The sequence below is a fragment of the Macaca thibetana genome, chromosome 1, assembly GCF_024542745.1.
Source record: "Macaca thibetana thibetana isolate TM-01 chromosome 1, ASM2454274v1, whole genome shotgun sequence".
NCBI lineage: Eukaryota > Metazoa > Chordata > Mammalia > Primates > Cercopithecidae > Macaca > Macaca thibetana.
In genome coordinates this window covers 155,943,033-155,960,683 of record NC_065578.1, presented here as the reverse complement: position 1 = coordinate 155,960,683, position 17,651 = coordinate 155,943,033, and the positions used below count along the sequence as shown (strand labels likewise).

At 37.2% G+C, this 17,651-nt stretch overlaps 1 protein-coding gene across 3 annotated transcripts in view; it reads left to right on the top strand.

The window, feature by feature from the left end:
* The window catches only part of LOC126949217 (zona pellucida sperm-binding protein 3 receptor-like), a 39,004-nt gene that overhangs the window by 7,348 nt on the left and 14,005 nt on the right, over window positions 1–17,651 (top strand). For all 3 annotated transcript variants that reach the window (XM_050781864.1, XM_050781871.1, XM_050781857.1), the window contains exons 2-4: window positions 6,817–6,998; window positions 7,940–8,119; window positions 15,187–15,283. In XM_050781864.1, the coding sequence (XP_050637821.1) occupies window positions 6,842–6,998; window positions 7,940–8,119; window positions 15,187–15,283 (434 nt within the window). In that variant the 5' untranslated portion in view covers window positions 6,817–6,841. The remainder of the gene's footprint in view (window positions 1–6,816; window positions 6,999–7,939; window positions 8,120–15,186; window positions 15,284–17,651) is intronic.

The following is a 17,651-nucleotide window of genomic DNA, read 5'->3' as shown; positions in this document are numbered from 1 at the left end:
AGAAAATTAAAATTTATCTCATGGGCTATTTAATAAGAAACAGTGAATAACATAATTAGGACAATGCCAATAACACGGACAATTGCAAAGTTTTTCAAATAGCCAAATATACTAGCCTTTTATGAGAATTGAGTTGATCTATTAAAACGTAAATTAAGACTGATACTTTTACAAGAAGTTAAGCAAGCTACTGATATCCAGTTACAGCTACTAAAGCTCTGTTTTGAATCAAAGATAGAACCTGGAATATATAGAAAAATGAATGGATTTCGTCTCTGTTAGATTAGTGATTCCTGCATTTGCTGCACATGAGAATCACTTGAGGCATTTAAAAAATAATTCAGACATTGAAGCCTCATTAGATATATTTGATTAGGGGATTGGGAATCTGCATTTTAGCAAGCACGAATGTTTTGGGGAGCTGCCTCACTCAAGGTGGCAATCTTTCTCTGGGACAGCCCACATTTATTGATTGGTTGATGCAGTGGTACAAAAGCCCAGCTTTACTTAATCTTGGACACCTTTGAAGGGCCAGTCCAGCTTTAGAGGATGCTCTGAAGTCTCTGATGCAACTGCTTCAAAGTTTTGCTTTTCTCTCTTCCCTTTCATTCTTCTTTTACAGACAATGTTCCAGTAAAAACTCCTCAATAAGCCACTCTGCATGCATATTTGTATTTCTTCTTTACTGATTTACTTGTTTGTGTTCTTTCCTCATGTGTGTATTTGACAATTTTATTTTTGAATGATTTGTAAAGAAGGATTTTATATTTAAGACATGAAATTTTAATTGTTATATCTGCTTTAATTAATTATTTATTTATTTTTGAGACAGGGTCTTGCTCTGTCTTCCAGGCTGGAGTGCGGTGGTGTTATCATGGCTCACTGCAGCCACGACCTCCTGGGCCCAAGGGATCTTCCTGTCTCAGGCTTCTGAGTAGCTGAGACCACAGGCATGCACAACCATGCCCAGCTAATATTTTTTATTTTCATTTTTTTAGAGACATGGTCAGGGTCTCTCTGTGTTGCCCAGGCTGGTCTGGAACTCCTGGGCTCACGTGATTCACCCTCCTGGGCTTCCCAAAGGGTTGAAATTATAGACATGAGCCACTGTACCTGGCCTTAACATTTTATTATCGTTTCATTTACTTAATTGTGTTTGATATGTTGAAGATTTAAAAAATTGTATTCAAATTAAATATTGTTCCATTTAATTATTTCCACCCTCACTCTATTGCTTAAAAACGTTACGTCCATTGGGAGGCTGAGGCAGATGGATTGCCTGAGCTCAGGAGTTCGAGACTAGCCTGGGCAACACAGAGAAACCCTGTCTCTACTAAAATACAGAAAATTAACCAGGCGTGGTGGCATGCACCTGTAGTCCCAGCTACTGGGGAGGCTGAGGCAGGAGAATCACCTGATCCTGGGAGGCAGAGCTTGCAGTGAGTTGAGATCACTGCTGCACTCCAGCCTGGGCAACAGAGCCAGACTCTGTCTCTCCAAACAAACAAAAAACAAAACAAAAACAAAAGACATTACAACCAAAAAGTATACGACTCTTTATGGACATTTAGTGCTCCCAACCGACTTATTTAAAAACAGAAAATCAATAGTTAAAAGCAAATCCTCAAGGATTTTCCAGAGTTAGTTCTATGAGGAAGAAGTACCAGAAGATAGAACAGGGACAAAATGAGAATCAGTGCAGACTGGGGATTCTTACCCCTACTTCCCAAGTTTGTTTTTTAGTTGAAAAGAAAATACAGAAAAATGTTATCAGCAAATGTTTAACTACCCTCTCACTTCTCGATTGTGAAACTGTGATAGGGTCTGATATGGTATGTGCTTAGTTTTAACCAAGTCCCACTTCTGAATCCAAATCTTTCAACAGTGTTTGAACACAAAAACAGTATGAATAGACATGTTATGATCCAGCCTGTAGAAAACTATGGTCCAATACTGTACAGTATTTCCTATTTTATCCAGCTACTCAGTTTCTATCTTCCTCCAAGATACATCCCTAATTTAATCCAGAAAGGTTTTACTTAACATGCCAGTCCTCTGAGTCTGTCACCACTTGTTCTTAGAGAACCTGTTTCCTCATGCCTAACCTCATCTTGCCCTATTCCTCCTTTTCTAATGCCATTATTCTTTTGATTTGTAGCAGTCATCTTTTTTCTGTTATTTATAGTTTTATAAAATAAGCATGCATCCCTAAATACTCTAGCTGAGTGTTTGTTACTTCTTTTTATATATGAGATCATGCAGTATGTATTATATTTTGTCGGATTTCTTTTGCTTACATTTGTGAGATTTATTTATGTTGAGTCTAGTTGTCATTTATTCATTTTCATTGCTATATATTATACCATTCTATGGTTGTATTATAATTTATTTATCCACTTTATTAAGGATACAATTTAGATGGTTTTAGTTCTTTGGCTATTACATAACTATGAATATTCCAATACATGTCTTTTGGTGTATGGTACATGCTGGTTGTATAATGTATGTATTCAACTTTCATAGACAAATTTCCAAAATCAAGGTTTATATCCTGGCTATGCTGCTTAAAATCTATATGACAAGAAAAATACAATTTAGATCTTTTGAAATAATCCTGTCAAGGGGAAAATAAAGAAATAATAGTAAAAAAGAATGAAGAAAGTCTACATGTGTTTTCATGAAAGTATTAAACTCACGAGTAGAGGTAAATTTACAAATCACACTTAGAATACTCCAATGATGTTATGGTGCTATGTAAATCTCTCAATCCTCTAGTATAAATGTTTAAAGTCAAAATAGTCAAAACGACAACAGCTACAATTAGTGGCTAAGGAATACAGAATAGATAAAGAAGTAAATTAGGGCAAGAAAAATATAAATTGGGAGAAAAGCAGAAAAAGTCTAGAATATTTTTATGTGACCAAAGTTAAGTTGACATTCAGCTAAAAGTAGTCAATACAACTATGGGACTCTTTATATTTGCTGCATGGTGAATTACAAAGAAAGAAATTACAGCAGACACACTGATAAGAAAAAGGGAACAAAGTTAAACACCACAGAAAACCACCAACAGAGAGGAAGCAACAAAAAATTAAGAAAGAAACAAAGAATCTATATAACAACCAAAGCAATTAATAAAATGGCAAGAGTCAGTCCTTACCTATCAACAGTAACCTTGAATGTAAATAAGTTAATTTTTTAAATTGAAAGATACATAGTGGGTAAATGAATAAAACTACAAGATCCAATGATGTGCTACCTATAAGAGACTCATTTCATGGTAAAGTCAAATATAGACTGAAATTGAAGGGCTGGAAAAAGATATTCCAAGCAAACAAAAACCTAAAGCAAACAGGAGTAGCCATGCTTATATATGATAGACTTGAAGCTAAAAAAAAAAAAAAAAAAAGGTAAAAAGGTCATTATATAATGATAAAAAGATCAATTCAACAACAGTACATAATAATTATAAATACATATGCACCCAATCCTAGAGCACCCATATATATAAAGCAAATATTGTTAGACCCAAAGAGAGATGGACTGCAATACAATAATACTAGGGAACATCAACATCTCACTTTCAGCAATGGACACATTATTTAGAAAAGAAAAATCAACTCAGAAACATCAGACTTAAAGTGCACCATAGACCAAATGGGTCTAACTGATCTTTACAGAATATTCCATACAACATCTACAGAATACACATTTTCAACTGCACGTGGAACATTCTCCAGGATAGATCAGATGTTAGGTCACAGAACAAGTCTTGAAAAATTTAGGAAGATAGAGATCATATCAAATAGCTTTTCTGATCACAATAATGTGAAACTTGAAATTAACAACAAGAAAAACTCTGGAAACTTTACAGATACATGAAAGTTAAACGGCATGTCCCTAAACAACCAATTGGTCAAAAAGAAATCAAAAGGAAAACTCAAAGATTTTTTGAGATAAATGAGAATGACAACACATTATACCCAAACCTATAGGACACAACAAAACGAGTTCTAGTTGGGAAGTTTATAGTAATAAACACCTACATAAAAAAGAAGAGAAATTTCTAATAATCACCCCAAGGAACTAGACAAACAAGAACTAACTAAACTTAAAATTGGTATAAGGAAGAAAATAATAAAGTTCAGAGCAGAAATAAATGAAAAAGATATAAAAAAATTTAAAAAGAGGCTGGGCACAGTGGCTCACGGCTGTGATCCCAGCACTTTGGGAGGCTGAGTCAGGCAGATCACGAGGTCAGGAGATCGAGACCATTCTAGCTAACACGGTGGAACCCTGTCTCTACTAAAAATACAAAAAATTAGCTGAGTGTGGTGGTGGGCACCTGTAGTCCCAGCTACTAGGGAGGCTGAGGCAGGAGAATGGTGTGAACCCAGGAGGCAGAGCTTGCGGTGAGCCGAGATCGCACCACTGCACTCTAGCCTGGGTGACAGAGTGAGACTCTGTCTCAAAAAAAAAAAAAAAAAAAAAAAAAAAAAAAAAAAACCATAAAATGAAGTTGGGTTTTTGAAAATATAAACAAAAATGACAAACATTTAGCTAGACTAAGAAAAAAAAGAGAGAATACTGAAATAAATAAAACAGAGATTTTTTTATCTTAAGGAGACATTACTACTAATACCACAGAAATAGAAAGTATTATAAGACACTATTGTAAACAACTATATGCCAACAAATTTGATGAGATAGAAGAAATGGATAAATTCCAGGATGCATACAACCTACCAAGATCAAGTTATGAAGAAACAGAACATCTGAACAGACCAATTAAAAGTTGAATTGAAGAGAAAATTGAATCAGTAATCAAAAGTTTTCCATCAAATAAAAGCCTAGGACCTTATGTCTTCTTTGCTGAATTCTACCAAACATTTAATAAAGAACTAATGCCAATTCCTCTCAAACTGTTCCAGAAAAATTGAAGAGGAGGGAATACTTACAAACTCATTTTGCAAGGCTAGCATTACTTTGATTCTAAAACTAGACAAGTACACAATGAAAAAAGAAAACTATAAGCTGATATCCCTGATGAGCATTGATGCAAAGATTCATAACAAGATACCAGCAAACCAAATCCAAGAGCACATTAAAAAGATTATTCATTATGATGAAGTGGAATTCAGCCCAGGGATCCACGGATGGTTTATCAGACTCAGGTTAATAAAGGTGACCACACTACATTAACAGAAAGAAAGAAAGAGAAACATGATACAATCATTTCAATAGGTGCAGAAAAAGAATGTGACAAAATTTCACATTCCTTCATGACAAAAACTCTCAACAAATTAGTATAGAAGATATGCACCTCAAGACAATAAAGGTTATATATAAAAAACTCATAGCTAACATCATACTGAATGGGGAAAATCTTCACATACAAATGGACCAATGGAACGGAAGAGAGAGTCTGGAAATAAACTTACTCACCAAAAGCCAACTGGTTTTTGGCACAGGTGAGAACACATATTGGAGAAAAGACAGTCTTCAATAAATGGTGCTGGGAAAATTGGATATTCGCATACAGAAGAATAAGACTAGATCCCTACCTCTCACTATACACAAAATCAACTCAAAATGGATTAGAGACTTATGTATGAAACCCCAAACTACAAAACTACTAGAAGAAAACATAGGGGAAATGCCCCATAACATTGGCCTATTGAGTTAAATGGACATGAGTTGGCAATTCCTGTAATTAAGGACAGATGGTGATATGAAACCATCTCAACCTACTTAAGGTTTCAGAACAAAAGGTGAAATCCTATATTTCACTGAAAATTAATTTTATATATCACTTTGGGTAATACATCTTAAGTAACTTGTTTCTGAAGTAAACTTAGGATATGTGAGGGTTTTTCTCATTCGGGGGTAAGAATGACTTTATAGAAATCTTGCTTTGAAGAAGTCTCTGATTAATGAATGACTGGAACCAAGAAACATAACAGTGATACTACTTATTGTTGGTGGTTGTTGGTAAAAACCATACTTAAAAAATTCTAAATGACCCAATGGATTTTTGTTTTTGTTGATAGTTGCCGTAAGAAAATCATATAGATGGATGGATAGAAAGATATATGATTAATAGATAGAGACATCTCCAACTCTTTTCCTCTGTCATCATTTTCTTGCTTTTCTTAAGCTTGCTCTTTCTTCTATAACTCTTCTGCCATTTCCTTGTTCAGATAATTTCCTTGGCTCACTTGGCCAATTGCTATAGTCTTCTTAATCAATCTCCCTGTCTCTTCTCTCTGCCTCTTTCAATCTACCTTGTATACATCTGCCATAATAGTCTTTCAAAAACAGAGTAATCATGTTACTTAAACAAAGTGTATATATATTTCCTAGTTTCAAGCTCCCAATTTTGGTATTGAAAACCTGATCAAACCCAGTTCTAACCTCCCTCTCTATCTTTAACTATCATCTCCTATCAGGAATTCCTTATCTTCTAAACAAACTGAAGTACTAATTACTATTTTCAAGAAATAACCTTTACCTTCTCACTGCTGTGCCTTTACTCAATTTTTACTATTGCCATAAAATATCCCACATTTAACACTCCAAATTTCACAGCAATATCTACTACCTCTGTACAGTCCACCCCTAGTCTCTGGAATTTTCTGGTCTCCTGAATATGTTCCTGTCAGAAAATACAAGCTATATTTTATTACAAATATTTAATGCCTTCTCTTCTACATTTGATTATAATCTCCTTGAAAACAGTTCCCATTTTATTCTTCGTAGTACTTTATGACAGGTAAGAATTCAATGACTGTTTATTAAGTTGAGTTCTTTCAGCAGAAAAACACTGAAGAGGCACCAGATCATGCACTCCCAGAAAGCTCCACTTGCACTCCTTGAGGGCTCCACCTTCGATAGAAAAGGAGAAATGGCAGCTTTGCTCTTCTCTAGGCTGTGGAAAGTCTCCAATTCAACTCTGTTCCAAATGATGCTGGTCACTGTTTTGTTGGCTACCGTTCTTGGTAAGTAGTGGAGAGACAGGCCAGACAACCAGTCTACAACTGAGTTCATCACACACCCTATTTTAAGAGGTGTCTAAGAGATCTTTAACATTATGGGATATATTTGACCACCTGGAATTTGGGAAACATACTATAAACTAAAAAGAAAATCTTGTTTTATAGATGCTCCCTATGCTCCCTTTTAGAATTTTTCTCTCCAGGAAACTCTGAACAACTTAACATTGAAGCAATCATGACTTGTAATAAGTTCGTATCATCTGCCAGGCTGGCCATGAACTCTCACTGCCTGTGTGGTTATTTAGAATGTAGGGGAGGTCGGTATAATTCTTCTGGGGCATTTGGAAGGTCACTCAGTACTTTGTTTAATTCTTGCCAGGGAAGTAGAATTAAGATTTTATTTTTCAAGGGTTTAATGATTCTCCACCTTGTGATGCTTTTGAAAAATATTTTTATTTTTTAACAGGCCGTTTATTCTAAACCTAAAAGGTCCAAAATGATACAAATGAAATGCCTCCTCATCCTTGACTGAGGCAACTAATCTTGCATAATGCTATTATTAGTAGAAAATATGTTTCTGCTAAGGCAGGAGGTAGAGTCACAGGGCATAGCATAGCTGCCTATATTCTGAGCAGACAGATGTGGGCAATCTGATAGAATGATGAAAATCAAGTCTATTCATTCACTTTCTAATAAATTCGCACTTATACAGTCAAAGACGGATGAAATTTTTCTGCCTTTACTCATTATCGTTGTCATTTTCATTACTCAACAAGCGTGTATTATTGATCACTTACTGCACTCATTGAACAATGACATAATAGGAGTTACGATGAAAGAGAAAATCATGGTCTCTGCTCTAGAAAACTTAGTACTCAGATATCGAGACATTGTGTCCCAAGATATAGCTGTTGATGTTCCTTGCCTATTGTGTGTGTGTGCAGGTGACTGTGGTCTTCCACCCAAGTTACCATTTGCTTCTCCAATAAATCCGTTGTATGATACTGAATTCAAAACTGGAACTACTCTGAAATACACCTGCCACCCTGGATATGGTAAAATCAATTCAAGTCGACTGATTTGTGATACCAAAGGCTCATGGAACTATAGTATCTTTTGTGCAAGTAAGTATCAACACTTATTTTTCTCACCTTTACTTTTTTTCCCAGAAAGTTCTTTTAGGAACTTAATGAATTACTTAATTAATATGAAAATCTTTGATCAAAACAGTTCAAAATTAACATCACCTATAGTATTTGGAAGGAGTCGGTTGGGAATACACTTGGACATATTTTTCTAACAGTTAAAATATAGCATCTGCTTCCCTTTTCCTTCTGTTTCCCTGTGATGAAGGTCATATATTTTTGAGAGCATACATTTTTATGGACAACTGGTCAATAAACATATCTAGTATTATCACAGTGGTCTAACTGAGCAAATGAAACCAAGTGAAATTTTTTTTTCTCTTCTTAAAATGTGTCAGAAAAATGAGATATATGTTTACATTTATTTTTTTCTCAAAGCATAGTCACTATCGGCATTAACCAACCACACCTAGCATTCCTACATATTTGCACCGACGCCTTCTTTAAAGCCATATTATTTATATGCTCTGGATCTATCATCCACAACCTTAATAATGAACAAGACAATAGGAAAATAGGAAGATTATTTAAAATAATACCCCTTACCTCAACTTCCCTAACCATCGGTAGTCTGGCACTCACAGGCATGCCTTTTCTTACAGGCTTCTACTCCATAGACCTTATTATCGAAACCGCAAACACGTCGTATACCAACGCCTGAGCCCTATCTATCACTCTGATTGCCACCTCCCTATGAAGCGCCTACAGCACTCGAACCATCCTCCTCACCCTAACAGGACAATCCCGCTTCTCCACCCTAATTAATATCAACGAAAACATTCCCACCCTACTAAACCCAATCAAACGCCTCACAACCGGCAGCCTGCTCTCAGGATTCCTCATCACCAACAGCATCTCTCCCACTTCACTCCCCCAAATAACAATATCACCCAACCTAAAACTCTCAGCCCTACATGTAACTGCTCTAGGATTCCTAGTAGCCCTAGACCTCACTCTTATAACCAATAAGCTTAAAATAAATATTCCACTCCACACATTCAAATTCTCCAATATATTAGGATTCTACCCATTACAATTCACCGAACACTTCCCTACCAAAACCTACTTATAAGTCAAAACCTAGCCTTCCTCTTACTAGATTCAATCTGATTAGAAAAATCTATACCCAAAACAACTTCACATACCCATATTACTACTTCAATCCTCACCGCCACTCAAAAAGGTATAATCAAATCCTGTTATCTCTCTTTCCTCATTCCCCTTACCCTAACCTTATTTTTAATCACATAGTCTATTACCCCGAGCAATCTCAATTACAATATATACACCAACAAATAGTGTTCAACCAGTAACTACTACCAATCAGCGCCCATAGTCATATAAAGCACCTGCACCAATAGAATCCTCCCGAATTAACTCCGGCCCTTCTCCCTTAAAAACCACTCAACTCCCTATATTATTAAAATTAATCACCACCACCAACCCATCAAAATCTAAAACTCATAATACCAACCCCACCTCCATCGCCAACCCTACTAAAACACTCCCTAAAACCTCAAACCCTGAACCCCATGCCTCAGGATACTCTTCAATAGCCATTGCTGTAGTGTAGCCAAAAACAACCATTATATCCCCCAAATAAATCAAAAACACTATTAAGCCCATATAAGTCCCCCCACAATTCAGGATAATAACACAGCCAACCACACCACTAACAATTAACGCCAAGCCCCCATAAATAGGAGAAGGCTTAGAAGAAAATCCTACAAACCCCATAACCAATAGCACACTCAACAAGAATAAAATATATGTCATTGCTTCCACATGGACTCTAACCATGACTAATGATATGAAAAACCGTCGTTGTATTTCAACTATAAAAACACTGATGATGGCAACACGCAAATCCAACTCCTTATAAAAATAATTTATCATTCCCTCATTGACCTACCCACTCCGTCCAATATTTCCGCATGATGAAACTTCGGCTCACTCCTTGCTACCTGTCTAATCCTACAAATCATCACAGGCTTATTCCTGGCAATACACTACTCGCCAGACACCTCCTCCACCTTCTCCTCAGTTGCACACATTACCCGTGACGTAAACTACGGCTGAACCCTCCGTTATCTCCACTCTAATGGTGCCTCTATATTCTTTATCTGCCTCTTCCCACATATCGGTTGAGGCCTATACTACGGCTCATTCCTCCTCCTAGAAACCTGAAATATCGGCATTATACTCCTACTTATAACTATAGCAACAGCCGTCATAGGCTACGTACTCCCATGGGGCCAAATATCATTCTGAGGTGCCACAGTAATCACAAACCTCCTGTCAGCCATCCCATACATTGGAACTGACCTTGTCCAATGGGTCTGAGGCGGATATTCAATTGATAATCCCACCCTCACACGATTCTTTACCCTTCATTTTATCTTATCCTTCATTATTACAGCCCTTACAACCTTACATCTACTATTCCTTCACGAAACAGGATCAAACAATCCCTCTGGGATTTCCTCTCACTCCGACAAAATTACCTTTCACCCTTATTATACAATCAAAGATATCCTAGGCTTAATCCTCCTCCTCCTCGCCCTAATGATATTAGTACTATTTTCACCCGACCTACTAAGTGACCCAGACAACTATACTCCAGCTAATCCCCTAAACACTCCCCCCCACATCAAACTACAATGATACTATTTGCATACGCAATTCTAGGGTCCATCCCTAACAAACTAGGAGGTGTATTAGCACTTCTACTATCAATCCTCATCTTTGCATTTATCCCCATACTTCACAAATCCAAACAACAAAGCATAACATTCCGCCTACTCAGCCAATTCCTATATTGATTCCTAATCACAATTCTACTGACCCTTACTTGAATTGGAGGCCAACCAGTAAACCACCCCTTCATTATTATCGGACAAATAGCATCCATAATATACTTTATCACAGTCTGAACCTTTATACCACTTGCCTCCTTAACCGAAAACAATCTACTCAAATGAACCTGCCCTTATAATACAAGCTAATACGCCGGTCTTGTAAAACGGATACGGAGACTTCTCCCCAGGACAACTCAGAGAGAAAGCACTTAACTTCACCATCAGCACCCAAAGCTAATATTCTAATTTAAACTACTCTCTGTATTCTATGGGGTGCACGTTTTAAGTTCGACTTAAGTACTAACTTATTTTACAACCTCTTATGTAATTCGTGCATTACTGCTAGCCAACACGAATATTACATAGTACTACAAATGCTTAACTGTACATCATACATATTTATGCACACTTACAAACTGTCCTTGCAAACATGCTTACAAGCAAGAATCCTCATGACTTAACCAACTGTAGAACATAACATCAACTACCAAAGATCAAGTTTTCCCCCAAGGATACCAACTAATACCAAAACTCAGTTATCGTACATAGTACATTACACCGTTCATCGAACATAGCACATATAAGTCAAATATATTCTCGTCACCACGGATACCCCCCTCAGTTAGTGGTTTCTTGTTCACCATCCTCCATGAAATCAATATCCTGTACAAGAGTGCTACTCTCCTCGCTCCGGACCCATAACACGTGGGGGTAGCTATAGTGAGCTGTATCCGGCATCTGGTTCTTACCTCAGGGCCATAAGACTAAGATCGCCCACACGTTCCCCTTAAATAAGCCATCTCGATGGATCACGGGTCTATCACCCTATTAACCAGTCACGGGAGCTCTCCATGCATTTGGTATCTTTTATCTCGGGTGTGCGCGTGACCCCACCGCAGAAAGCTGGCCCCACCACACCGTGTGTCGCAGGATCTGTCTTTCATTCCTAGTACATACCATTATTGATCGCACCTACGTTCAATATTCCAGCCTCACATAACTACCAATAAGGTGTTAATTTAATTCATGCTTGTTGGACATAACAATAACCAATCCTATAGTATATTCATCCTAAACTATAAAACCACAACAAATTTTTACCTTTGTTCTCAAATCCCCCCTCCCCATCTCTTGCTTTTCCCCTATAAATATACCTTTGCCAAACCCCAAAAACAAAAGCCTCAATTCACCTAGCCAGAGCCTGCGTTCTCATCTTTTAGCTATGCACAATTTTAACTGCTACCCCTCATCTAACACAATCTCCATCTCATCCCACTACTTTCAACTTTAACTCCCTCTCTATTTTACCCCACCTACATACCTACCCACTACCAGACCCACACCCTTATTATCACAACCCTCAAAGACAGTACCTCACAACCATATATAATCCCCCAAAATTTAACAAAACCCGTTTATGTAGCTTAATCAACCTAAAGCAAGACTAATCAACCTAAAGCAACCTGAAAATGCCTAGACGGATTCATACATCCCATAAACAGACAGGTTTGGTCCTGGCCTTTCTATTAACTCTTAGCAAGATTACACATGCAAGTATCCCCGCCCCAGTGAAAACACCCTCTAAATCACCACAATCAAAAGGAGTAAGTATCAAGCACGTATAACGCAGCTCAAAACACTTTGCTCAGCCACACCCCCACGGGAAACAGCAGTGACAAACCTTTAGCAATAAACGAAAGTTTAACTAAGCTATGCTGCACCCACGGTTGGTTAATTTCATGCCAGACACTGCGGCCATACGATTAACCCAAGCTGATCGAAACCGGCGTAAAGAGTGTTTTAGATCTATTTTAATAAAGCTAAACTCCATTTAAGTTGTAAAAAACACCAGCTGACGTAAAATAAACTACGAAAGTGGCTTTAAAGCTTCTGAATATACAATAGCTAAGATCCAAACGGATTAGATACCCCACTATGCTTAGCCCTAAACCTCAATAGTTAGAACAACAAAACTACTCGCCAGAATACTACAAGCAACAGCTTGAAACTCAAAGGACTTGGCAGTGCTTCATATCCCTGTAGAGGAGCCTGTTCTATAATCGATAAACTCCGATTCACCTCACCACCTCTCGCCTAGTCTATATACCGCCATCCTCAGCAAACCCTAATAAAGGTTATAAAGTAAGCATAAGTGCCCCCACAAAAACGTTAGGTCAAGGTGTAGCTTATGAGGTGGTAAGAAATGGGCTACATTTTCTACCCCAGAAAACCCCACAATAGCTCTTATGAAATCTAAGAGCCCAAGGAGGATTTAACAGTATATTAAGAGCAGAGTGCTTAATTGAATAAGGCCATAAAACACGCACACACTGCCCGTCACCCTCCTCAAATATATTTAAGGATCAACTTAACTAAACACCCCTCATATCTATATAGAGGAGATAAGTCGTAACACGGTAAGTGTACTGGAAAGTGCACTTGGATAAACCAAGGCATAGCTTAATATAAAGCATCCGGCTTACACCCTGAAGACCTCAATATAATTTGATTGCCTTGAGCTAACGCTAGCCGCAAACCCAATCAATACTAATACCAAATAACTTCTACTAAACCATTCACTCGTACAAAAGTATAGGCGATAGAAATTTTATCCTGGTGCTATAGACACAGTGCTGTAAGGGAAAGATGAAAAAAGACCAACCAAGCACAAAACAGTAAGGACACACCCCTATACCTTCTGCATAATGAATTAACCAGAGACAACTTCGCAAAGAGAACTAGAGCCAAGTTCCTCGAAACCAGACAAGCTACCCAAAAACAGCTAAAAGAGCACACCCGTCTATGTGGTAAAATAGTGGGAAGATTTCTGGGTAGAGGTGACAAGCCTACCGAGCCCGGTGATAGCTGGTTATCCAAGATAGAATCTTGGTTCAACCTTAAGTTTACCTACAGAATCACTTAATCCCCTTGTAAACTTAACTGTTAGTCTAAAGAGGGACAGCTCTTTAGACACTAGAATAAAACCTTGTATAGAGAGTAAAAAAATCCAATTTCCATAGTTGGCCCAAAAGCAGCCATCAATTAAGAAAGCGTTCAAGCTCAACATCAAACACCTAAAAAATCCCAAACATACTACTGAACTCCTCGCATCACATTGGATTAATCCATTATTTCATAGAAGCAACAATGTTAGTATAAGTAACATGAAAATTTTCTCCACCGCATAAGCCTACATCAGACAAGAATTTCACCGATACTTAACAGTCCAATATTTACAAACACAAACAAAACTAATACTACTCACACTGTTAACCCAACACAGGCATGCTTCCAAGGAAAAGTTAAAAAAAGTAAAAGGAACTCGGCAAACTTAACCCCGCCTGTTTACCAAAACATCACCTCTAGCATTACCAGTATTAGAGGCACCGCCTGCCAAGTGACACGTGTTTAACGGCCGCGGTACCCTGACCGTGCAAAGGTAGCATAATCACTTGTTCCTTAAATAGGGACTTGTATGAATGGCACCACGAGGGTTCAACTGTCTCTTACTTTTAACCAGTGAAATTGACCTGCCGGTGAAGAGGCGGACATAAGATAATACGATAAGAAGACCCTATGGAGCTTTAATTTACTAATGCAATCTAAACCATACAAATCTGTGGACTTTAACTCACTACACTTGCATTAAAAATTTTGGTTGGGGTGACCTCGGAGCATAACTCAGCCTCCGAACAACCTATGCTAAGGCTACACCAGCCAAAGCGAATCAATGCCCGCAATTGATCCAATAACTTGACCAAGTGAACAAGTTACCCTAGGGATAACAGTGCAATCCTATTTTAGAGTCCATATCGACAATAGGGTTTACGACCTCGATGTTGGATCAGGACATCCTAATGGTGCAGCAGCTATCAAGGGTTCGTTTGTTCAACGATTAAAGTCCTACGTGATCTGAATTCAGACCGGAGCAATCCAGGTCGGTTTCTATCTATTCTATATTTCTCCCTGTACGAAAGGATAAGAGAAATAGGGCCCACTTCATAAAGCGCCGTCTTTCCATAGAAAGAGAAAAAATGAGTCAGAATAAGAAATAAGCATTGAAAAATATCTCTAGGTCTATCTGGAAGCAGGAGTCAAAGTTAGTAAACCAGACTTTTTTTTTTTTTCCCTAATGTTCTATTTTGTGAGTAATTGGAATCATGAGTCATTATTTTAATTTCCTTCTAGAGAAACGATGCAGAAATCCAGAATTAATCAATGGGATAGTGGAAGTTAAGAAAGATCTTCTCCTTGGTTCAACCATAGAATTCAGCTGCTCAGAGGGGTGAGTATAAGGCAACCTAGAACCAATAATTTCCTTTTCATTAATTTTTATAAGGAGTTAACGCATTTATATGTTTCAAAAATAAAAGTGGCATAAAAAGATATACATCAATAAATCTCACTTCCACCCCATCCTCATTCATCCCATTTCTCTCTACCCTCTGACAGAAAATGACATTGATTAGTTTCAGATTTATCGCTTTAGTGTTTACTTCTATAAATACAAGTGAGTACAAGTATTTTTATCAACATTTTTCCTCCTTTATTATAACAGAAGATATCTGACTGCGTACATCGTTTTGAACCTTGCTTTTGTTTTATTCACTTACAACATTGCTATGGACTGAATTTTTTTGACATTCCCTCAAAATTCATATCTGAATCCCCAGTGTGATGGTATTTGGAGATGGGGCCTTTGGGAGATAATTAGGTCATGGGAGCGGAGTCCTCATGTGGGGATTAGTGTCCTCATAAAAAGACTCGAGAGCTCTCTCTCTCTCTCTCTCTCTCCCTCTTTCTCTGCCATGCGAGGACACAGCAGGAAGTCAAACCATCTGCAAACCAGGAAGTGGGCCCTCACCAGAACCTAACTATGTTGGTACCCTGATCTCAGACTTCCTAGCTTCCAGCACTGTGAGAAATAAATTCCTGTTGTTTAAGGCATCCAGTCTATGATATTTTGTTAAAGCAACCAGAAACATCTAAGACAAATATGTACTAGAGATCTTTGACATTCATGTACCAAGTGTTTCCTCATTCTCTCTGTCTGTGTGTATATATGTGTTTACAGCTGCAAAGTTTTCTAACGCATGTATCATAGCTTATCATAGTTTATTTAATGATTCCTACTGATGGACTTTTGTGTGTTTCCAATCTTTTCCTGTTACATACAATGTCCTGATGCGTACTTTATATATATGTTATGTTATATGTATTAATATAGAGAGATGTTTGTAGGACAAATTCCCAGAAGTGGGATTGTTGGATTAAAGAGAAGATGCTTTGAAATTTTGCTAAATATTGCCAAATTGCTCTTTATAAACTGTAATATTTTGTAATATAAACAAATGCCTTTGTCTTTACCTCCGTGATTCACTATTTTATCAAACTTTTGAATTTTTGCCTATTAAAAAGAGAAAAAATTTCTGTATAGTATTTTTTAAGTTTTTTATTTTTTCAGACCTCTCAGGGATGAAAAACTTTTTATTTTGAGATAAGTGTAGGTTCACATGCAAATGTTAAAAAAATACAGAAAGAATCCGTATCTTTCTCTAGATGGCCTTCACATTGTCTTGGCATCATTTATTAACAGATCTACACCTAACTCATATGAGAGAATATCTTTTAAAAATACATATTTAATTCTTCAGTGTATATTAGTCTTTTTTAGATGTCCTATTCAATGCTTTTAGTCTTTCTGTATATTCACACAACCAGGTCCTTTCTCTTGAATTTTTAGTGCGCAATGTCACTTAGAGGTATCTGCCTGACTGTTCTATTTTTATAGTTTTCCTATGTTTGCTTGTTTATATTTCTATATGAACTTTTAAATTGGTTGAGTTTCACTTTTAATGGATTGTATTAAGCTTTTAAATGAACTTTAAGAGAATAGACATTTTATGATGTTGCATCTTGCCAGCCAAGACTTCCCATTTGTCCTAGTCGTCTATGTGTGTGTGGCTGTGTGTGTGTGTTTCAGGACTGTTTTAAAGTTTTCCCCATTTACATTTTTCAATTCTTATGTTTAGTCTTTGCTATCTTATTTTATTTTTGTCTTATTTTTGAGATTGCAAATGGTGTCTTTTATTCCATTATATCTCCTAACAATTTTTATTCATATATATGGAAACTACTTATTTCTATATATTAATCTCCTATCTCAGCTAATACCTTGAATTTCCTTATTACTTGTAATAGTCTATCAGTTGGTGATATGACTTGGATTTGTCCCCACCCAAATCTCATTTTGAATTGTAGCTCCCATAATTCCCACATGTGGTAGAAAGGACCCCATGGGAGATAACTGAATCTTGGAGTGGGGGCGGTTTCCCCCATATTGTTCTCATGGTGATGATTAAGCCTCACGAAATCTGATTATTTCATAAGGGGTTTCCCCTTTCACTTAGCACTCATTCTTTCTTGCCTGTTGCCATGTAAGACATGCCTTTTCCCTTCCACCAAGATTTTGAGGCTTCCTCAGCCATGTGGAATTGTCAGTCCATTAAACCTCTTTTTCTTTATAAACTACCCAGGCTCAGGTATGTCTTTATCAGCAGTGTGAAAACGGACTAATACAGTTGGATTTTCTTGGGATTTCCAGATATGTAATTATGTAATCTGAAAATAATGATTCTGTTATTTTCTCTTTT